This window comes from Ziziphus jujuba, chromosome 12, assembly GCF_031755915.1.
Source record: "Ziziphus jujuba cultivar Dongzao chromosome 12, ASM3175591v1".
NCBI classification, from domain to species: Eukaryota; Viridiplantae; Streptophyta; class Magnoliopsida; order Rosales; family Rhamnaceae; genus Ziziphus; species Ziziphus jujuba.
The window spans coordinates 24,242,952-24,268,721 of NC_083390.1; the positions used below are offsets into that span (position 1 = coordinate 24,242,952).

The 25,770-nt window shown below is 29.9% G+C and overlaps 1 protein-coding gene and 1 long non-coding RNA gene across 2 annotated transcripts; both read right to left on the reverse strand.

Annotated features, from left to right (window-relative positions):
* On the reverse strand, nt 1–2,851 carry LOC125418794 (uncharacterized). Its single transcript, XR_009635280.1, has 4 exons — nt 2,711–2,851; nt 1,921–2,042; nt 1,264–1,673; nt 1–220 (listed from the first exon to the last, which is right to left on the reverse strand). It is a non-coding gene; the product is annotated as an uncharacterized LOC125418794 (long non-coding RNA).
* Nucleotides 2,852–11,998: 9,147 nt separating this feature from the next.
* On the reverse strand, nt 11,999–25,412 carry LOC125418664 (uncharacterized). Its single transcript, XM_048462774.2, has 15 exons — nt 25,274–25,412; nt 24,928–25,062; nt 23,204–23,749; nt 21,578–22,768; nt 21,088–21,415; nt 20,747–21,002; nt 20,442–20,658; nt 19,946–20,307; nt 19,286–19,822; nt 17,256–18,459; nt 16,547–16,894; nt 15,701–15,938; nt 13,047–15,352; nt 12,785–12,933; nt 11,999–12,597 (listed from the first exon to the last, which is right to left on the reverse strand). The coding sequence occupies exons 2-15, from the start codon at nt 25,042–25,044 to the stop codon at nt 12,240–12,242; spliced, it is 8,157 nt and encodes a 2,718-aa protein (XP_048318731.2). The 5' UTR covers nt 25,045–25,062; nt 25,274–25,412; the 3' UTR covers nt 11,999–12,239.
* Nucleotides 25,413–25,770: the final 358 nt, after the last annotated feature.

Genomic DNA, 25,770 nt, shown 5'->3' on the forward strand with positions numbered 1-25,770 from the left:
TAGAGGAAGAGACTTGGCAATTCCAGCAGTCTTCTTCATCCCAAACCCAAAAAATATTAATCTTTTATTATTATCAATATACATCCTATTATTATACAACACAGTGTCACAAAAAATGAATTTCAAATCCAAATTTTACGGAATTGCGTCAATATCTGTCATGCCTGTCAAAATGTCCGCTTCTTTCTCTGAATATTGCTGTCCAGAAACTATAACTTCCCTGAAATAATATTAAATGCAAATGTGAACAATATAATATTAAAAATACATCAAACCTACCCTGAACAAAAATATATATACACACACCAAAACTAACAACATAATACCAGTAAAAAGAATGCATACAGATCATAAACAAAACTCAAAGAATCAAACAACACAACAAATTACAAAGCAAATTGCATTAGTTAGCAACCATGAATAGAAAGGTAAAACACAAAACACAAACACAAAATTTACAATGAATCAATTAGTTAACTCTGCTGCAACTTTTAGTTAAGTCCATTGCAACTTTTAGATATCATATATGCCTCATTTAGTTAAGTCTGTTGAACCTTTTTATAATTACAACGAATCAAATTTAATTGTCAACTTATATACTTATGCAATATATCTGAATTAATTGATCACTGAAAATCCTTAGATCTAACTAACATTCATTTTCTATAACTCTAATGAAGAATAAATTTATTTAACACTTAAAGATGGAATAATCTTCTAGTGGGACACAGTTTTGTTAGTCAAGGATCAAAGGTCCAAATTTTTTAGGACAAAATGCTTCATACAGAGCAAATAATACTAATGCGGGCCCATCTACCATTAGTCATACTAATGCATGCAGTATTGAATGATAGTGCAATAAGAGAAGAAGCAGTATGACTATCCATAGAACGAAATATAGATTAATATGTCAGATGAAGGAGCAAAAATCTAACTGCTGGTCAACAAATGGATCGTGATTCAAGTGATTATAGATGGTGCAACAAGGTAATATAACAGTTGGGAACCAGTTAATATCAGTAAGAAGATTTGAAATTGGGGTGTAATTATTTTTAAATGATCAATGTTTTGCAAGGAATTCCAAGAGAAAGGTAACAAGACTTGTAAAGTGTTTACCAAGACAAAAGATGAGTCAAGGTTACGAGAAAAAAGACATGATTGTCTTCGAGAGACAAGAAAATATGGGTCCAAATCCTGTGATATATGATTGAGTGCAGGGCCAAGTTAGATATAGAGAGAGATCAAATGAAAAGAAAGTTTTACCTCCATGTTCGATCCACTGTTTGATTTCTTTTCTCCACCCCACTTTCCCTACTACTGACATGGGGTTCGTGGTGCCATTGTTCATCAAAAAGAGAAGCATATTAATATCTTGCAAGAACGGTAAATTGTTCATGAGGAAGAAGAGAAAAAAAGATAGGTAAATTTACCAGCGCAGTTAATATCTTGCAAGGAAAAAGAATATTTGATAATTTGCAAACCATATTAACAAATAGAGATGCATTTATACAAGTTTGGAGGCCTTCATAATCGATATTATTCTCTCATCAAGAAACTGTCTTCAATAATATATTTTTATCAACATTACAGGAACTAGAGAGATCAACTTAACTTGCCAACAAGGTTTGTTATGGCATTTGACAATGCCAAAGATAAAGAAACACCCTTTCCACCTGCAGACACATGTATTTTCACCCGGAAGCAATCAGCAAACCTCTCTTTTCTTTAAGTTAATCAGAGGACACATAAAAGAAAATTCTTGACGAATGCAACAAACTACATGAAAGAAAATTCTTTAAATGCCATGCAATCAACAATAAAGCAATGAAAGTTGAGAGAGAAAGAGAGAGGATATAATGTCAATACAAGCAGCATCCAATTCAACCCATAGAGAAAGAGAGAGAGGTGTATTGGCGATACCTGCGGGGCAAGGCATTTTGGCATTACAGCATCACATACTTCCTTCCCTTGACCAGAATATGGTAGATGTGAAGTAAGAAAATATGCCAGGGTCAAGTCTTTCACATTAGAGAAGAAGACAACTGTAACCCAAATCAAAGGCAAAAACATAAATTATCATCTTCTTTCAAGACAATTGGATAAAAATACACAGTAATTACCTTCTATTCCATGACAAACAATTTAAATAATATTAAAAAAAAGGCATGGAACACATTACATTAATTGCAGGCATTACATGCATAGTTTGCAAAACACAACATTTATGAGGCAGGACCTTAGTAAAATGTCTGATAATAATGTTGAACGAAAAAAACAACGTTTGATAATGTTTTTAGTCATTCAGACACTATTCAATATCAAATTTCATAATCATTTGTCAACTTAGACCGCAAAAGTATGAATAATTTCATGGACAAACGGAAGGAAATACAACTAAATAAAAAAAAAAAAAAGAAAAAAACTCAAGGAAAAGAAAAACTAAAAAACCGGAGAGTAGAAAGCATTGCATCCAGATTTCAGTAGTAGTTGAGGATGTATTAGTAAAATCAACAAATGGGTAACCACAGAAAATCAAATTCGATAACAAATTTAAGGAAAAAATTGAAGAAACAAATGGAAAAACCGGTACGCAGCAAAACGACTATAGTTGACAAGACTACCCCAGTAGTACTACAAAAACCAAAACCCACCTTCAAGATTTGATTTTCCAGCCTAAAAAAATTGAAAAAGGTTGAAAAATAGAACACACCTGAGATTGAACAAGAACAGCTACGGCATAGTGATTGATTAACCGGAAGGAAAAAGAGAGGCGAGAACAGAAGAATCGGAGGAGGAATGTAGCCGTTGAAATATATTTTTTTAAATTTCAAATAAGTCACACTTGTCCTAATATAGCCGTTGAAAGAGGTTAAAAGAAAAGTTCACATGGATCGATTGCGTGCCATTTTATTATCCATTCGATGGGTCCTACGAGGATAGCAAACAGACGGTTTGCATGCGTTTTAAATTTGTTGGGTGTTTATTTATTGGTAACAAATAAAATTAATTCCAAGTCCAAAAAATCAAAAAAAAAAAAAAAGAAGTCAAACTCTAGATATTAAAATGAATATATTATAAAATTTAAGGTAATAAAATAAGATTAATATTATTCATATTATTTAAATATTAAATGATATATTTTATAAAAAAGTGATATTGGTTCATGAAGTCCAATTTACACTGTCGAGTATGTGGTTCAAGTTATCTTCCCCACATCTTTTAAAGTTGGTCCAATTACCCAAACCTTCCCTCTAATTAATAGACGAAAATTCTAAAATTTGTATTTATTGTTTTATTGAAAATCATTGATGGGTGAAAAAATTTGTTGAAGACAAATGTACTTAGAAATTCATTATTTAAGAAACTATATAATATTATAAAGAAATGCAATAAAGTGCTTCATGTTATGTATTGCTTGTGGACATATGTGTAGATATAGTACGTAAGATATTATTACATGGGACTATGATGTTATCGTCATTGCATGACCTTTATAATATATATACATAATAATAATATATATAATATATATATATATATATAGTAGTGGATAAAGTGATATAGCCTCTAAACTCAACCAAAGCTTATGATTGCTTTCTCCACCTTTTTCTTTTCTTTTTTTTTTCTTTTCTTTTCTTTAAGCTTTGTATCATAAAAAATAAAATAAAAAAACAAATACCCTCACCACGGATAAAAAAATAAATTGTTATTAAAAAAATCAAATTAAAACAGTTTTTGAATCATCATTAAGCTTCATAGTTTTATTCATTTTATAATTAAAATTAGTATTGGTCTTGTGTGATGCACTGGATATATAATCGTAATAAATAATTTTAAAAAATAATAATAATTTTTTAGAAAATTAAAAAATAATATAATAAAAATTGAAATTGAAGAGAAAATATTATTCAACAATTAATATTTGATTGATTGGAATTTGAAAAATTACTTATTCCATTGTCTATTTATATGTGAAAATCTTTAAATTTTGATAACGACACAATATTATTCAATTCCTAAAATCAAACTGTTATTTTAAACTAAAGTTTCTTCTTTTATTATTTAAATTAATTTGAAAAATAACCATGTATAGTTACCACCATTTTCAATCTAAATATTGTAAACTTAGTTTTATTTATGTTCTCATTCATTCAAGGGAAAAAAATATTTATTTTCAAAATAAATAATTAGCCTTATTCAAGTTTCATTTTCTTCAAAAAATAATTATTACTTGAAAAGAGCATAATTTATCTTATTCAGATTTATTTATTACCTTCTAACAAATAAAAGTACAATTTATTTTAGCTTCTTTAATTCCACAATCAATTCTTAAATTTATTATTACTATCTAAAAATCATAATTTGGGTGTTTTACTTTTGATTCCTTGTAATAATTATTTTTTCTATATTAAATCCTTATAATATAATATAATTGTATTTATTATTATTATTTACCTTATGAATATATTTTTACCTTATAAGATAATTTATTTATGGTTACATATATTTGAAGAAGATCAAATAATGAGATCAATTTTATTATTGAAATATATATATTATAACATTAAAATTTTATTTACTACATATCCAAATATATATGAGTATATAAAATCTAATTATTAATCGCCGTATATGTTATTTTTTAATTACCTTTACGCTGGTTGTGACACATAGGACTCTTGTTGTAATCATATACTCCATTTCCTCGATAAACTCTAGTAAAGCTTTATTTTTATTTAATTTTCTAAATTCACCTGTATCATATGTGCATACATACATACATACATACATACATACATACAAATGACAATATTTTTATTTAATTTTCTAGATTCCCTGCATTATATGCATATATACATACGTACAAACATACATGGAAATTCTATGGTGAGGACGGTCCGTATGAGGACCGCAGTATTAGTGACGGTTTTTTATAGTATTAACGACGGTTTCTTAGAAAATCGTCACCAATACTATAAAAAACCGTCACCAATACTGTGGTCCGCATGAGGACCGTCCGCACCATAGACGGACTGCATACATACATACACACACACATACATAAATGACAAAATTTCACTGTTTCTAAGATAGAGAATTTGAATTCAAATCTCTCGTTTTCAATACCAATATATATATATATATGTATATATTTAGAGGTTTATGAGATTGATTGATTAGTACATACCAAATGGAAGTGATGATGGCTTATGTATCATATATTGCAGCCGGTGAGAAACAATAAATTCCTTCCGCGTGAGGCCCTCCCAAATAAAGAGAGCAAAAATGGATGTTATGCATGGGTAGGCCAATTTTAAATCCACAATGGGAAAAAAGAAAAAAAGAAAAAAGAAAATCAAACATTTTAAGTTAAAAAGCCTATATAAAGCACCACATATGTTTCCATCGTTGAACCTTGTAATGCAAGAAGCCAATAAAATTTTGTTCCTCATTAAAGATGAATTAATATTTAGTAAAGAATCTTCCTCAAAAACCTTTTGTTCCTTTCAATAAATTTAAATAGCATATTTTGATTTAATGTTTTCAACTTCAACCAAAATTATATAGCATGGTTCACCTCGATTCTCATTGGTTAGATGATCATAATTATGATCCATTGAAAAAAAATTGAAATTAAACAATTAACAAAAAAAAAACTCTGATAACCAAAACAAGAACATGAAAGAATAAAAAACGCCAAAATATAGAACATCAAAATTTTAAATAACTGGAAGGTTCATTTACTAGTTTATAACCAAATGTATTTGACTTATTTGGTAAATAAAATAAAATTAAAAAATTTGTTTTGAATATAAATCTTATTTTACCATGGTTAACATTTATATTTGAAAAGGATATTCCAAATTTTTTCCACTAATAAAATAAAAGCATATTATTTATGTAATTTTTTAAAGTCCAAATAAGAAAATATCTTTATTATTTTTCATATAATCACATTTGTATATTGAAAAATATTAATACACTTTAATATTATATGGAAACTTTAATGCACATTATATATGGAGATTTTAATACATGTTTTAATAATTTTTGGGGAGAATTTAAATGAATACTATGATGACACATGCCATTTTTTTATATTGCATTTTTGTATACTAACTTTTTTACTTTTATTTACTAATTTATAACAAAATATATTTGACATAATTAGTAAACAAAATAAAATTAAAAAATTTGTTTTGAATATAAATTATATTTAACCATATTTAACAATTATATTTTGAAAATGATATCTCAAATTTTTTTCCCTAATAAAATAAAATTATATTATTTATGTAATTTTTCAATGTCCAAATAAAGAAATATCTTTATTATTTTCCATATAATCACATTTGTATATGAAAAAAATATTTAATACACTTTAATATTATATGGAAACTTTAATGCACGTTATATATGGAGATATAGAGACTTTAATGTACGTTATATATATAATACATGCTATATATGTAGATACATTTTAATTTATTATTTTATAAATATAATATTATATTTTTGTCATAATTATACATTTTAACATTTTTGTCCCAATTAAAGTTTTCTTAATCAAACGTCATATATAATGTAATATTATAATAATAATAAAATATAATGTTGGGTACAACCAATAAAAAGTAAAAAATCTTATACCCTTTCAATTAATTATTTCAATTCGGAATCATATATATGTAGATGTACTTATATAGTATATAATATTATAATAATAAAAATATATATTTTTGGATACAACCAATCAAAAACAAAAAGTCTCATCATTTAAAATAGTGGTTATTTTTAATACTGATTGATATTTTGATAGGGTTATAAATAATAAAGAGAAAAAAAAGTATTTTTTTTAACAATTTTGGAGGGAATTTAAACAAATACTGTGATGATACGTGTTAATTTTTTTATACTTACTCTTTTATTTTTATATATTATATGGATATGCAGTAACATATAATATTATATTATATAATATTATAATTAAAATAAAAAGATATCTTTGTTAATTTCTATATACTCATATTTATATATGTAAAAATGATTAAAATATATTTAATTAATGAAACTATATATATGCAAATATATTTTACGTATTTGACTTATGTGGTAAATAAGATAAAATCAAATATTTTATTTATTTTAAATTTATTTTAAAATTGTTACTATGTGTAATTTTATCAATATTTTGATAGTTATGGATAGTTATATTAAAAATTATATATATATATATATATATATATATATATATATATATTTGGTTATATTCATAAAAAAATGTAAGATAATAAATAAAATAAAATGAAAAAAATATGTTTGAAGAGAATTTGGAAGAAGATTATGTTAACACGTGACGCATACGGTTCTTCTTTTCTATATTAATACTAGCAACCATGCGATGCACGACACATGTAATCATACCAAATAGATTTTAAAAATAATTTATAATAATTTATTATATTTGAAAACCTATTTAAATTTTTTATTAATAATAAGTATATTTGGATCTTTTTTTTTTTCTTCAATCTATATTATAAAATTTTGTTAATAATTATAAATTTGATATCTATATATAACATTATTCAATTATATAATTTAAATTCAAAAATGTTTAACTATCTAATTTTTTCATCTATGAAATTTTTCTATCCAATTTTTTCCATCTATGAAATTTAAATTCAAATTCAAATGTATTTTTTGATTTCTTACAAATAATTAATTTCCATATATTAAATACTTATAATATAATATATTTATTTACTTACTTATTTATTATTATTATTTATCCTATAAAATTTTTTTTGCCTTAAAAAATAAATTATTTATGAAATTCAAATTATAAAATATTTATCTATTTAATTTTTTCCATCTATAAAATTCAAATTCAAATTTAAATTCAAATGTATTTATATAATTTAATTCAAATTCAAATTTATTTATATAATATTTTCTATCTATGGAATTCAAATGTATTTTTTAATTTTTTGTAAATAATTAATTTTTCTATGTTAAATCTTTATAATATAATTTAATGATATTTATCATTATTATTATTATTATTATTATAACTTAACTAATAATAATTTAGATTTAAAAAGAGACATATATATAACATTTCTATTCTTTTTATTGTCAAATAAAAAGAATATTTTTTATTATATAATAAAATATAGAAATTAATTTCATTATTAATTACTGTATATAAAATATTTTTATTTTACAATAAAATAAACATAATAAACTATTAAAATATATATATATATATATATACAGTCCGTCTATGGTGCGGACGGTCCTCATTCGGACCACAGTATTGGTGATGGCTTTTCATAGTATTGGTGATGATTTTCTAAAAAACCGTCGTTAATACTATAAAAAACCGTTACTAATACTGCGGTCCTCATGCGGACCGTCCTCACCATAGAATTTCCGTGTATATATATATATATATTTATATATATATATATAATATTGTTTATCATTGATTTTGCATTTTGTATTTTTATTTTTTGCTGAGAAGATGGTATGGATATATATAAGTACAATATTCTTTACCATATATATATATATATATATATTATCATAATTTTAAGATATTATATATTAAGAGTTTTTTAAGCATTTGTTTTCTTTGTTAACATATATATATATATATAAGTACATTTTAAACATTTTTTGAAAAATATTGAAAAAACATTATTCATCTTGTATTCCTAAATCGTCCATATAATATAATAATAAAAATATATATTAGATGGTAATAAAATAAGATCAAATAATTTGTTTTGAAAATAAATCTTATTTTGCTATATTTAACAGTTATTATTTATGATATTATGTTTTTATATCGAAATAAAAAGATATTTTTATTAATTTCCATATAATTGTATTTGTATATGTAAAAATATTTAAAATATATTTAATTAAGGAAACTATATATATGCAAATATATTTTATGTATTTGACTTATTTGGTAAATAAAATAAAATCAAATATTTTGTTTATTTTAAATTTATTTCAAAATTATTACCATATGTCATTTTTTCAATTGTTTGATAGTTATTAATAGTTATATCAAAAATTGATTTTGTATATATTTGGTTATAACCATAAAAAGTAAGATAATAAATAAATAAATAAATAATAAATAAAATAACTACTTTGGGAGGGAATTTTAAAAAAAGGTATATTATATAGATAGATATAGATAATATAATATAATATAATATTATAATAATAAGAATAAAAATATATATAATTTAAAAAGGATAATACTTGCATTCTCTGGTAATGATCTCCAAGTCTTCCATATTGGTCCAAATATACTTGATCAAAATCTTATATTTCTCAGCCGTCCATCTAATATAATAATAAAAACATATATTAGATTGTAATAAAATAAGATCTAATAATTTGTTTTTGAAAATAAATCTTATTTTGCTATGTTTAACAATTATTATTTATGATATTATGTTTTTATATTGAAATAAAAAGATATCTTTATTAATTTTTATGTAACCATATTTGTACATGTAAAAATATTTTTAATTAAGGAAACTATATATATGCAAATACATTTTACGTATTTGACTTATTTGGTAAATAAAATAAAATTAAATATTTTGTTTATTTTAAATTTATTTCAAAATTATTACCATATATCATTTTATCAATTGTTTGATCGTTATATCAAAAATAGATTTTATATATATTTGGGTATAAACATAAAAGGTAAAGTAATAAATAAATAATAAATAAAATAAAAATAAAGAAGATGTTTTTGGAAGAAGCATATACTGACACATGACGCATATGGTTATTCTTTTATATATTATATAGATATAGATAAGAAAGAAAAAAGATAAATTAATCATGTATTATTGAAAATTTAGTTCTTAACTTTTCACATGCAATCCACTTTCGAAGGGAAAAAAAAAAAAAAATTACACATGCGAAAATCGTAATTATTGACCAGATGATAATGTTTTGTTTTCTAAAACTATAAATTACAAATAAAGATAATTAAATCGTTGACCAAAGATTAAGTACATACATATAATACAAAATACAAACGTACATATACATATACATATATATATATTTATATTATATAATATACAAATAGAGACACCAAGAACACACAAAGAGGTCAGCAAAAGAGAAAAATAAATTAAGACATGAAGAAAAGTGAAAAAAGAAATCATATATATATATATATATAATTATAAACACCTGAATATTTCAACACAGTAGTAATATTAACCTGCAGAGCTTTATCTACGGTTTCCCTGTATGCAGGGTAAATTTGGAAAGAAATCTGAAAGCTAATATTGATCAGACTTTGTAGATGGAAAAAGAATTAAAATGGGCTAAAAAGGCATTGTGGGTTCACTCATCTCCATTAAAAGTTTGTTAACATCGAGAAGCTCAAAAGCATTTTTTTTTCCTTTTTTTTTTAAATTTTATAAATTGTTATAATTATTATTATTTTTCAAAATTAAATGTATGGAAAACTCCTGAGTGCGGCAATTAATTAAAAATGTTGTAGATTGTAATTAATATAGGTCTGATATTCAAAGCCAATATTGCTTTTACATCTGTTTTCATGTCAATGGATTTTATGACTATAACCATTTTACTGTCATAATAAAAGTTGCAATCTACAACAAGTTTCACACTAGCAATTTTATTTTCTAATTATTATATTGTATCTTTTCTACTGTTAAAAATGTTAGTTATAGTCATCATAAGTTTTTCCAAAAGACAAAAAAAAAAAAAAAAAAAAAAAGTTTACTCCCTCTCTAAGTCAGTGACAGACCCAGGAAATATTTCTAAGAGGGCACCATTAGGGGTAAATCCAACACTTATTTCTAATTTATGGTATAAAGAGATACAAATATATACAAAAACATAACATTTTTTGTTATGTTGTAATCAAATATTAACTTTGATTGTTTTGCACCACATTAAAAATTGATTGCAAATTGATAAAATAATGGTCTGTAGCATAGTTGACTTCCTTTGTCCTTAAAATGGTCTGTAGCATAACTGATCTTGAACTTCGTTTTTGACAATTAGAAAGTTCTCGTACACTGAGGAATCTTGCAAAGTATGTGTTGCTCAATGTTCCATCAAGCATCATCAAAAACATATGGAATGTTATAACAAGATAAGGGTAAGATTTGGATGGAATGTTGACAAAAGAATCTGGTATGTTCTTGAATTTTATTTCTTCATTATCAATGCAGTCCATAAAAAATGAATCGCTTTCAACTTTTATGATAAATGAAATATTATATGTTAGTGGTTGGCTATTCCATTAAAGCATGTAATTTGTTCTTCACCTTTTTTCCCTGATGCTTCCTTATCGGTCCGAGCAAAAAAAAAAAAAAATATATATATATATATATATATAAATATTATAAAAATCAAATCTTGTTCTTAAATCACAATTAAGCTTCATTTACACACTATTTTATTTAATTGCATTTTGGCTTTGGACTCAAATTTGTTGAATAAGCCAAAAAATTCCAATTGGACCGAATATTAGCAAATAAAAAAAGTGATTTAGCCAAAGAAGAATAATTAGTGCCAATAATATATACCAATGATATTTGTATGTTGTGGAAATATGAGAATTTGGATTTGGACTTAGCCTTTTTATGAGCTTGAGAAGGATATGCATGATTTCAACTACAAATTCTACTACAATTGCATGGCTCTATATGCGGTATGTATATATGTGTACATGGATACTTGCTTATGTAATTCCCTTAATCAGAAGATTTTTATCAGGATTAATTATTTAGGGAACTCATCACGCCAATGTTGATGTGACGGTTTATACCAAATAGATTATATGATGTGTTGCCAGACAATTCGGTTAACAAAATAAATAAATTAATTAATTCCTACATGTTACCTATATTGTGGTGGCGGTGCGGGGTTTAAAAGTTGTTGAAAACTACAAATATAGCTTCAACTCTGTGACATATATTATGAAATACTCCTTGCATATATTTAGTTTCAGATTACAGTTTGGAGGCTTAGTAAAGACCAAATTCAAAAGCTATCAGATTCCAGCATTAGCATAAGCCTCTCAAATATCTATACTTTGTTCCTAAAAACGCTGTATAATATTTTCAAGTTTTCAACATTTAACCACATTGCATATGCTACAACTTTTCTTTTAAGTATGCATCTTCAACCTACAAAATCCATATATATACAAAAGGCTATTTTTTCTTTCCTCCCTTTTTGGCCTTCTTTTTCTTATTCTTGTTATTATTTCTCTTTCCTCTGTTATCAGTGTTGGAGCTGCTACTTGGGGTTCCAGAAGCAGAATTAACTTGAGAAGCCTCAGTGTCAACCTTGTGAGAATCTACATTTCTTTCATCCACAAAAGTAGTTTTAACCTCATCAGACTTTTCACTAGAAGCAACAACTTTCTCGATCTCCGATTCCTTATCAGCGAGGTTTGTGTTGTTAAGGACGAAAAGCTGTTTTAAGATAGGCTCCATTTTTGGCCTCTTTGATTGCAGCCTGTTGCAAAGTTCTTCAACCCTTGTAATTTGATCATCGCGTCCAACCTCACTGATGGAAGAAAAAGCAAAGAGAGTAAAAAAGAAGAAGAAAAAACAGGCTATCTAATAGAATGTTCAATAAAAGACTTTATATGTTTGTGTGTGTGTGTGTGTGTGTGTTTGTTGAAAAGAAATTCTGAATATATTATTCTCCAAATCCCTCCTCTTTTCTCTCCAAGTTGAGCATTTACACTAACCTCTCATCCAATGCATTAGAAAGTTGTTTCAACTCGTCAGTCATAGTCACCACTTCATCGAGCATGACTTTCTTTTCAGAATCATTAGTATTCCGATAACTTGAAGTCAATCCATCAGATAAAAGCTGAACGAATTTCTCCATATCCACCTAGAAGTAAAGTTGGAAAATGAAAAAAAATTATTACACTTCGCATTCGCAGTTTATCTTTGGGTTAAACATCGTACAGGAAAATGAATACATACAAAAAATAAGCATATTACCTTAATTGTTTTGGCATGTGACAGAAAAGCACTTTGGTCTCCTCCATTGTCTACTATCTTCATTCTATCAAGTATTTCCCAAACACAGCGACAATCATTTGAAAGGTTAACCTGGTTTTTGTATTGAGTGTTTAGTTCCTGTTTGGCCACCAACTCAAGTCTTGATTGGGGAAGCTCAGATTTCTTCTGTGAAGCAGAACTGGCTTCAGAGAGCACTTTCTGAGTATCAATAGCTTCGACAGCAGCAGCTCCCCTTTCGCCTTGTTTAGTTTCAATAGTCCTTGGAAACAATATCCTCAATATGTCATTCTTGCATTTAAAGATATTCATATTCACATATATGGCAGACCCAGGACAGAAAAGCAATGGAAAATTTTCTCCTGAACTTACAACTACCAAATCATTGCCAATCTTCTTAAATGCCTCAGCTAGCACAACAACAATTGTATACAAAGGGTGGCGTTTCCTTAAAAGGAAAAGGGCATCACGAAAGTCCCGTGGAAGATGTTCAATGATGTAGTTTTTATTGATCAAATCTAAGAGTAAATCTTGACATATACCAAAATTCAAATTAATCAAACAAACAATCACAACCAATCTAGACACAATAAGTGAGTAGATGTCCTTCGCCTCAGTAGATTTTCCAATCCATTCCAACATTTCACCCTTATTGTAAAGGCATTGCTGAACTACATGGATCATAGACTGAAGGAGATTTTCAAAAGATTGTTTCACATCAGCCCATCTGTAGGGACTTGATTTGGTATCTTCGCCACATTCCATGAGCCATTCAACAAATGATGACTTTGTAGTGAAAAAGTTACCCCGGAAGCAAGATACCCGAATTAGAAGGTGGTCAACAAGATACACAAAACAGCCAGGTGATATGTAATCATATTCAGCCCTCCAATTTCCTCCATATGTATGAAATAAAGCTTCATTGAAACTGCAAATAAGAGGTCCCTTGCTTTCTTTTTCACTGGTATCCGAACATAAAATCTCAAAAAAGACCTTCCACGGGGAATCATTGCCCAACTTCTGTAAAATCTTCCCACATGATTCTTTTTTCAGCTTGCCAGAACCAAGAGTAATCATTGCAATCCTCCCAATTTGACCATAAGAAAGCTTGTTCTTTGAGTTGATATTCTCAACTATTAATTCTTCAAGTAAACATTTGGAAATATCCATTCCTCTGAGCAATACCATATTCTCTCTCAATGACTTCCTCCAATCAAGAGGAAAGACGTAGCCAAAAAATTGCTCAGTTGACAGACTAATGGATTTCTGCAGTTTACCAGCATCATGATATCTTTTCTTCAGAAATTTGGACTCAAAAAGAAATTTTGCAACTTCATAGATATGGGTAAGAGCCCTGCTTTTACAGAATGGTATATCGGAAATTTTAACTGGGAAGTCATATATTGCTTGAAGCTTTTCCAAAATCTTAATTCCAACAAAAAGCAACTCTGAACTCCAGTAGCTCTGAGCAGCAGAAGCCAACTGATGAACACCAATAGAAACAAACTTCCCATTATTTTTAAAATGCCTCATGTTGACATCTCTCACCCAATCAGCATCAGAATGGAGCAGAATATAGCTGGTATTCAGATTATCAAACTGCCTCCGGACCCCTAAAAAATTCAAACAGAATTCTCCAAAACTTTCGTTTTCATTAACATCTTCTGACTCGAGATGAACAAGATATTCAAATACTCCAACTATCTTTTCCTTCCAAATGTTCCAAAAGTAAACCATTGATTCAAGAGAGACTTGATTCTTAGAAATCATAGTTTCTGAATGCTCAGTAAGATTGAACACCAATTCTTCTTCAAAGATATATTTTGGAACACTTGAAGACAGATGACCATCCAAAATTTTCCGAACGCATAGCATTTCAGCAGTAATGCTCTTGTGCATCTGAGAAGCCTTCATTTGATTCTTCGTTAATTGCAAGTTACTCTGCTCATTTGCAATAATATCAGCTTCTACGCAAAACAACTCATAAAAGTTGTCACTGTCATTCTTAGCAAATGACTTCCCTTTTGCTAAAAGCTCTTGTTTCTGTTTAAACTGCTTTAAGGGCCAACCTTTGCTACCACGGGACCAAAGGGAGTTGGCAAGCACATACAAAAGTATTAGTGTTGCTGCTTCTCTAAAATTCCCAGCCTTACCAATCAGATCTACCTCAAGTAGTATATCTCCCCTGGCATACACCTCCGCAGCAAGCTCATAGCATTCTGCACGAGTAAAGCATTCTCCAGCTCTTCCCAGCTCAGACTCACCACATTTTTCCATATAAATCCTACCTGAAGCAATCAGAAATCACAAAAATAATTTAAAGTTTCAAAAAACCAGAAGAAAATGGTAACTCCAGCAAGGAATAACATTTTGCAAACAGAAAAACTATCAATAATCAGCACCCAACGGATGCCTACAGCTGCCAAGAAACTTAAACTATGAATAAGTTCCAGACTAATGAATAAGTAGGAAATAAGCTCAGGCTGGATATAATTAGTAAGAAGGCTATACAACTCCCAATGGTAAGGAAGAAGCTGGATGCAATATTTTATATCACAGAGTGAAGCACATAAAAATACACTCAAATATACATCAATGAGGTTAAGTTACTGTCAACTTCCATTATAAAGTCATACCTGCTCTTTCATATTCTCCTAGATCATAAAAACATCTCGCAGCAGAATTTGCCTTGCCTATGGCATCAAATATTTCAGCAGCTTCCCTCAGGATGGAATTAGCTACTTCAGGATTTGAAATGCGCATCCAATCAGCCATCGATTTAAGGTCAGCAGCTTTGGATCTTCTTTCCCAGTAAGTGTCACCAGCTCGTTCAAAGCACATTGTGGCCATTTCATGGTTATGCTCGGAATATAGCTGTTAGAAAGCAAAGTGTTAGCATTTACAAGATTGATAATGTCATCAAAAATAAAATTCTGCTTCAGAACACAATTCATGCTTCCCTAAAACTATAGCTAGAAGAATTGAAAATACAGAAACCAATATCTGCAACTGCAACTGTTCTGAAAATAATGGGTTAAAGCAAATCCCTGCAAAATTTCAAGCCTTAGTTGTTCGGAAAAGGACCTGATTAGGTATATCAAGCTAACTTAAACATGCACCTGCACTACCCTCATGTGTATGCCCATCCAATCAAGCCACTAAGAGTAGATCTTACACATGCAGCAAACTAGATTAACAGAAACCGCTTCTGGTAGGCTTTGAAATATTAAAACACTAATTTTACTTAAAAGGTTAAAAATAATAATAATAATAATAAAAAAAAAAATAAAGGCTCAGTTTTAAATGTTAAGGAATATACGATTCTATGTAACTAAACAATAAGAATACAAAGTCAAAAGAAAAAAAAAAAAAAATCTCAACAATGAGTTTGACAACATTGATAAGAATAAAGTTGCCAATAAAAACAATATCAACGTTCAAACAGAACCAGGAACAGGACAACAATAAATAACTAAACAAACCTTGATACCCCGCGATCGCCACTCCTCGGGACTGCTTGCAACTTGCATTGCCTGAGCAAGTGAATCATCCAATTGCATAATTTGTACAAGACACTTCTTCTTCCAATAGTCAAACATAGGTTTGGAGAATTCTGAAGTCTCACAAATCCACAACCTCTGCCTTGTACGTGTAACAGCAACATATAATTGCTTCAGTTCAGAGCACAGGATATTGTGTTTAGACTCATTGAAATGTGGAAAACTAGGTGAATCGGAATCAAGGAGATCTTGTTCCTTCATATATTCATATATCACCCTCCACTTATTCGTAAGAGGTGATGAGCCAAAAAAATCGTACAACAATACATCCTATAAAAGAAATAAAAAACAAGAGATAGATTAAGTGTACTAGGTAGAACTAATTTGAATCTAATGTATGGTGTGTACTGAACAACTAGATAAACATAGCATGATAGCAATTTACTCATAATTTTGCACTGTGGCATTAGGCAACTAAAAATAATATTGCATAGACAATCCAAAATATAAATTATTTTAAATTTTTATAGGTAAATGAAGAAAAAGAAAGCAGTGGATGAAGCATGAGTATGGGTCATGGAGAGCATATAACTTCACCAACTAGAGCTTTCATTAGTAATAACTCAAAGCAATGGACTGAACATGGAAATTAGCAAATAAAAAATCCAACCAAATGACATTTTGAGTTCACCTGAAACTCAAGGCCCTTGCATTCAAGTATGGTTAGAACAAGAGCTTGCTTCCCAACATAATTTGAAATTTCCTTGCGCGCATTGTCATCTCTTACCAGTATCACCTGCTCAGCACCAAAACTAACAATCTTCCCACTAACGCTTTCAGGATTTCCAAAGATTTTTATGATTGCATTTTCATCGTTCCCGGATTCAAGTAAAATTGGAGCTTCCCCGTATATCAGACTGCTTTCAGGCTTTAATTTATCAATGCAACTAGGAAAGAAACGATAAATAAGTTCTATAATGCTGTGAGATAATTTCAGTATACCAGCATGGGTACGGAAATTTTGAGTTAACTGGAAAATCTCTGAGATATGTCCCTTTTCATTTCTTTCACCCTGTGCACGAATCCTTGATTGCAAAAAGAACTTCCTGTAAAATAGATTCCTTATATCTTGAAATCTGAAATCAGTACCCCTTGCAATTGTTTGCGCAGTATCACCAGAAAAAACAAAACCCTCTTCGACATTACTGCAGACATGCTTGAACAAAGCAATTTGACTCATTGTTAGATCTTGGACCTCATCAATATATACAAAATCCATTCCATCACCCTCATATCTTTCACGTCTGAGTCGAAAATGGAGATCAATTACAAAATCAGCAAGATCATATTCACCATTCGCCATCTTCATTTTTTCATAACTCTGAAATATATCATATATTATCTCTCTCTTTTTCTTATTTAAACTGGAGGCCCTACCCTTTGACAGTAAAACATATTCCTCACGATTGAGTTTACCATCAATTGCTTCCATGGATTTCAAGCCACCTTTTATATATGAAATTATCTCAGTAAATACTCTGGAAGGATCAAGATTCTTTGTCAACTGCGAATTGAAATGAGGCCAGTATGATGAGCTGAATCTCTCATAGTTGACTTCCTTTGTCCTTAAAATGTTCTGTAGCATAACTGACCTTGAACTTAGCATTTTACAATTAGAAAGTTCTGGTACGTTGAGGAATCTTTCAAAGTATGAGTTACTCAATGTTCCATCAAGCATCATTAAGAACTTATGGAAAGTTATGACAAGAGGGTACGAATTGGGTGGAATATTGACAAAAGAATCTGGTATGTTCTTGAATTGTTTTTCTTCATCATCAATATAGTCCCAAACAGAGGATTCACTTTCATCGGAAGATTTTCCACCACATGGAAAACTAGGAAAGTACAAGATTAAATAAAGTACAAAAGCAATTGATACAGATGACAAGGAAGAAGCCAGTAATGGCCAACACAACCGCACTTTTATGGTCTACAAACAGCATAAAGATACATAAATTATGTAACATGAATCAGTAAGCAAACATTATATAAACAAATAATTCTAAAAGATATTTACTGTGATGACCGTGGCAGAGATATATACAAAAGAACAGAAATCAGCCTTAATACAAAATCTAACGAAAAAGCACATTCATCAGAGAAAGTTTGTCATTAATTTTTTCACCACTATGGTAAGTATCTTCATCGCAGGCAGGATTTCAGGAAGAGTTTAGCATGAAGGAAAACTGTGTATAGCTTTTCTACATAATTCGACAATATATTGGCATTCTATCTTATGTCTTTCCAGATAATATGCTACTATTGAGTTCATATTCCTATTGATTTCATAAAAAGAGACCATTTATTTTTCATGCTTCCAAGTACACAAACTAATGCTAAACTGTTTTATCCAATTTTAATTTGTTATTTATAAGGCTCAATAGTCTTTAGATATATTTTTCCTTTTTGTTAAAATTTAAACATCTAAACATCAAAACTCAAAAATCTTTTAACAGATTATAGCGAATTCTAAGATTGTATGGTTGATTAAAAAAGCATAAAAGAAATGTGGGGGGGAAAATTAAAGACAGAATAAAAATTTCTTAATCATATAAATGCACACGTAATGCATATTTATAAGTTCTACCAACTACGAGTCTATGACAAGACTAGGCAGCATATAAAGGTTACCATTTACTTGGATATTCGTATTCAACACACCTTTTCAAGTGGGAAACATGTTGCTTCACAGTGAAACATAGCTTAGGACTCACTGTCACAAAGAGCTGGCGCAAAACAGTTCCTCCAGTCTCCATTGAGCTTTCCTTGGCATCATTATCCTGAATACCATGTCCAACTGAATTGCTCTCGAGTCCATAGAATCCTTCATTAGCCATTTGGTGCAATTTTTCTTTCTGAAATAACTTCATTGTCAACGTAGTAGTTTTCCCAGTACCAGAACGTCCAAGAATGAAGCTACTTCTATCAAAAAGTATAATCTCCATTTCTTGGTCAGTCACTTCGAATGGGAGATCTAATTCCCTACCATCATGGTCAGACATCAAGTGGTTCACTGCAACTGATGATAAGGAGTAGAATTTCATGAACAACAGACTCTCACTGGCCTTTGAATTCTCATCATAACTTCTACCATCCGAAGGGGCACCAGCTTGATCATTTCCAGTTTCATTGATGCTCATATCTTTAAATCGGACAATATCCACAGAGGGTGACCAGCTCTTGGGTACTTCCAAATTTCTGTGAGCAAAATACAAAATGGAAAAATTAACAACTTAATAGGAAAGCAATAATGAATATAAAGTTCTTTTGTATAGATTTAGCAGCAAGAATTCATTGATCCTAGAATGCAAAGCAATGTACCCCTCAAGACATTTTTCATTGCAGAGATTGATGAAGTCATCAGTGTATTTACAAAAAATACTTTCCAGGCGTTTTATCAATTTTGGTATATCCTCCATAGGCAATAGATCCCAGATCTTCAAAACTTGTATAAACCTCATAAACCTCAAATCCTTTACAATGTCAGTTGTACTAACAACATAAAGACCTTCAACTTTAAATTGCTTCATCATCTGCATGGAGCTTCCACAAACTGAGTCTATATTCCGCTTCTTAGGTCTCCAGCCACTGGAGAGCTTAAGTAAAAGGTTTAAAACTGACTTTTTTATCAGCGCAGATGTCAGTTTTTTGAATGACTTGAGAAAGTTATCACTGAATTGAACCTAAAGACATGGAATTGAGACAGGACAAGAAAATCATCAAATATAAACCATAAAACCTTAAACGATCCATATATAATAAAATTCAGAGGATGCAGAGACAAGAAAAATAAACACTAAACTATACAAGGCTATACCTTCCATCTCGAATTCTCGAAAAGCATACTATTTCCACTAAGTAAATCATCGAGCTGATCAAACTCTTTTTTGACATCTAATATAGCCTTGGCCAAATCTTTGTCATCATCAGCATTGAAGAAACAATTGCGCTTCTGTGCGTCGAGAACTAAATCTCTCCAAACAGTTTGACTACCAACTAAGATTCTTTCATTACCCAAAATCCATAGACAATGCCTGGAGACATATCAAAGAGTAACTATATAGTAACAACACTGTTGCAAAGAATTTAAAAGTTCTAGAAAAAGTTTACATTAAGCTGTACCTAGCTCTTGTCAGCGCAACATTCATTCTCTGAGGTTTGGATATGAAACCTACTGATTGGAAACTATTACACCTTACAGATGATATTATTATTATATCATACTCTCCACCCTGGAATCCATCAATTGTCTTTACTTTCACAAGAAATCTGTCCATGTTATCGTACTTTCCCCCAAGTCGATCCTGAATTGCAACCACTTGAGCAGCATAGGGTGACACAACACCAATACTGAGTTTATGTTCTGAAACAGCCAATGCTGCAAAAGGCAAGAAGGAATGATTGAAACAAAAGAAGAAATAATCATTACTACATCTTGAAATGGACATTGAGTATAGACATACCTCTGTAGAGATTCTGCAGTATTTTCAATACGATTGCTACCTCAACCATATTTCTCGAACTACGTCCATCATCATCCTTCTCCTGTCTTCCACCAATTACATTTATAAAGGAGTAAGGACCATACATTGACCCCTGCCGGCACTGTATTTCGTAGCTTCTCCTTCGAACAATAGGTGCATCTACAATCCGGTTATCATAGAATTTCAAATTTGGGAATAAACTTATTGATGGATGCATTCTGTACTGCATATTTAGCAGATGTTTTGCACAACCCTGTGAGCTCAACCTCTCAAACAAACTTCTTCCAAAACCAGCTTCATCAGAAATCTATAAAAAGAAAACAAAATAATAGATATTCAATCTATACCACAAAAAAAAAAAAAAAAAAGAGAGAAAAGAGAAAAGAAAGAAAAAAAAAAACACTGGAGTAAAAATTGACAGCCGACAAAGTGAAGAATAGGCAAAATGAAAAAAATAACGTCTACATACTTTGCTTTGAACCATTACTGGTAATTGGCATTCATCACCAACAAGAATAGCATGCTTTATACCACGAAGTTGCAGGGGTATGGTTGACTCACACTCTTTCAACTGTGCAGCTTCATCAATAACCAAAACTCTCAATGGTTCCATTGCCATTTTATGCAACTTATATGAAGTAGAAGCCGTGCAAAATATTAACGAAGCTCTTTGAAAACAGAATTCCTTTATTGATTCCTGGCTCCTGAAATTTGGGAAGGTGAGTCCACCAAGAAACCACTTAAGAGTTCTCAAAAGCAAGAGGCATTCACTTCTCCTAATACAGAGAAGAGATTGCTCATATTCAAATGTATCAGGGAAATCTTCAACTGCATCTGTTTGAGAAAAACACTCTTCCAGTGCTTTAGAAGCCACATTTTTTTTAAATATCATTTTTTCAAAAGAGTCAAGTGAGACAATAAGGGATTCCATGTTTTGGTAACATTGTTCCGAAATGTAACTTTTGCCCATATGAGTACAGATTACGGAAACGCAGTGCCTAAGAGGTACTGCCATAGAAACAAATCTCTCTCTTACAAACTCACGAAATGACTTAACTATTGCTTTACTTGTACTTCCCTTCTCTTTGATATCACATTCAGTGCTCTGCTCACTCTCTTTAATCATCTCATTTTCCAAGAAAATATGGTACTGGGAAACACAATATTCAAGAAAATTTATCATGGAACCAAAACAATGCCTCCAACCACTGTGTGAACCTAAACATTCAGCAATCTTCTGGACACGATAATCCAAATATATATCTTGAATATCTGAACCAACTTTGAGCCGCTCCTTATTTCCAAACAGAAGAATATCACCCAGTGAACAAAACAAAGCATCAGGCTCCGCATCACATACCACCTTCACAACACGGGAAGCCACTTCAGTTATTGCAACATTCGTAGGGGCACAAATGAGAGTTCTAAACTTCATTGCCAAGAGAGTAAAAAGAAGTGTAGCAGTAGTTTTTGTCTTCCCTGTCCCAGGGGGACCCCAAATAAGTTCGAAGGCAGATTCATTCTCATAGTGTATCTTGCTGAGACAGGAAAGAACTGCTTCAGTTTGGGACTCATTCAATTTAGACTCTATATTCTCAACCAGCTTCACATCCCAAAAGCCATGACCCTTTTCAGAATAGTAATTACATTTTTCTTCAACCTGTAATCAAGCATAAATTTTCAGACAAATTATCAACAATGCCAATAATGCACGAACATCTTTTTGTTTATTTGTATATTTATCTACCTACACAACACACTTCTGTTCTTTAATTGAATTTTTGATACAAAATTCATAAATTTCTCTTATAACTCAGTAAAAGCAATACGTTTCTCTGTTAGTTTGTTTGTTATTTCTTCCAACCACAGAAGAGGCAAAACATCTTATGCAATTACTGTAATATCCAGAGTATCAGCACAAAACAATAATAATCTTACACAGTATTTAAATAATCTAGTCAAGGTGAGTGTTATTTCATATCCACTTGATCATGAAATTTTTTTATATCCTTAATGGAAAAATCCCGTGTTAAATGAATTGCTAAATGCTAACTCAACTGAATAAGTTAGAAAGTATCATCATTATTTATCTTACCATAGAATCAGGGCGAAGAACTTTCTCAACAACTTTCAAATTTTTAAACATATGCAGTGCCTTCCATATTCTTCTGTTTGGGGTAAGGTTTCCCAAGAAAATTACAAACAGAGATGACCGCATCTCATTGTCAAGTTCAAACTCTTTTGATGCTTTGACTTTGAAAAAGGTAGAACTTAAACCATCCTCATTATCATCATCTGCGATTTTAGTCACTGAAAGAAATGCCCATGACCTGCCAGCCCTTTGCAAGTCAGAAACAGTTTCTGGTTTAGCATCTGCTAAAATGAAAACATCTCCAGGCAAAGTTTTGTAAGGCTCCTTGCCACGTTCGGAGAATCTATTCCGCCAAGAATCAACCTTTACTTTGTATATTTTGGTTCCATATGGCTTGGATTCTTCAAAAGAAATTACTTCAGCAAAAGGTTGATTCCATATAATATCCATACTCGAATGCAATTCTGCTCGAGTTTCTTCCAATAAGGGGTAGGCATAAGACCCAAAATAATGCTGAACCGATTTAAAGGATTCAGGAATTCTTTCCACCTAGAAAATGAAGCTTCAGTTCAGGAATCAAAAGCTTCTTAGAAATAAATGGAACTTGTACAATATTATCAGTAGAAGACATGGGAAAAGGTGATAACACTCAATTAGTTTATAGGTGTCTCACTGAAAACATATTCAAAATGAGTCACAAAACACAACCAAAAGGACAATAAAAGAATCTTAAAACAGGAAGTTTTAATCTCAGGAAGTACAGCAAATTAAAGAGCATCAATAGGAATTTTAAAACAGGAAGTTATAAGAGGAAACTGACAGTGCAATTCCACTTTTCACTTAGAACAAGAACTATACTTTAAAACAAACTAAAACCATAAAGATGCCTCAACCAGCATGAGGCATCAAATACCAGCTTATGAGCCCAAAGGAATCCAGCCAAGATGTAGACAATTTCATACTTCATTGTTCCTCTAAGCATTATCACTATAAATAAATTTGATTACAATGTACCCAGTGCAAAGCCTTCAGATTACATGTTTTAAATACTTCAAAGCCACTGTTGGACAAAGCATATTTCCATGCTCAACATGCTTGGCATTGTTAATATGATTAAATATCAAGGCAGTCCATTGATTATCAAAGTAATTTCTTTATAATGCTTGACAGATTCAAAACAAGTGAGTTGAGGGAATCAATAGATTAATGGAGAACATTTAAAGCATCAAAAAATTTGAGACGATAAGCACTACACTGACATATATTCAAGTACAAACATAGACTCTGTAACTAAGTTATCAATGGTTTAATAATAATAAAGATTAAAATTTAAGCATTTGCATAAAAGGTTTATGTAAGTGAACATATAAACATGTAAAATTCTTTGCCTATTTAACTTCATTAACATAATCAAAACCCAGGAGCTTAGTAACCATGTCCCTAAGGAAAACAGAACTACAAAGCAGAAATGGGCTTGAATTTATCAGGGGTCTTGCTCACAAAGTAAAACCATACTTGATTGAAACAACCAAATTATAATCATCCAACTCATTTTTTCACCGAACATCAAACTCGATATCTGTGCCATATTAAACACAAAATGCCAAAACATTATTATTTTTTTTTTATATAGGCAGCAACACAACGATCATATACTATCCATCCAAGAAACCCAAAAGCTAAGAAAATAAATTAACATAATGGGCAAAAAGATAGATCCAAAAAACCTGATTCTGATAAAGATTTTCATTGAAAATATCCTCTACGGACCAAGAAAACACAATATCAGTGAAAGGGTCTCTGTTAGCTTTCTTTCTCTTGTCTGAAACTTCCTCCTCCATCATTGTCTCTTTCCTTTTTTTCTTCACAGTACAAACAAACACAACGTTAAAAGCCCATTTCAAAACCATCCATTTTTAATAAAGGGGAACAAAGAAATGGGTTTTCCTAGCTACAAAGGAATCTCAATTTCTTTAAGGAAACAAACATGAAAGCAGTCTAGGAATCTTAAGTACAAGCACTATGAATGTATTTGAAGAAAGAAATATACATTAGCTCCCCTTAGTGTCATACCCTTTTGTAGCTTTTTCTTCAAGATAAAAAGAATGTCATTTTGATCAATCAGAATTGCTGATACAGAATCCAGGAAATAAGAAAATGTTGGAAAAGTAAAGAACCTCTCAGTGCTTGCAGACGAAGTTATTTGGACAAAAAGGTTTTGTTCGTACTAAGCTTGACCTCAAATGGACTTTTCTTTATTTTTTTAATGATTGCATATGGTCTTAATTTATTATTATATAAAAAAAGAAAAGAAATCATAAATTTAATTAAATAAATAATAGTCAACAATTGCAGAAAGCTACTCGTTTCTTTTTTCTTTTTCTTTTTGTTTTTTTTTTTTTTTTTTTTTTTTTTTTTTTTGGTGGCCTGGAGAGTAAACTTTGGAACAAATTCATTTTAATCATTTCTAGAGAAAGGTTGGTTTAATTTAAATGGAATGTGGATAATATTTTTTTTTATAAATTCAAAGCCATAATTTAATTTATTTATATTAAATATTAAATGATATA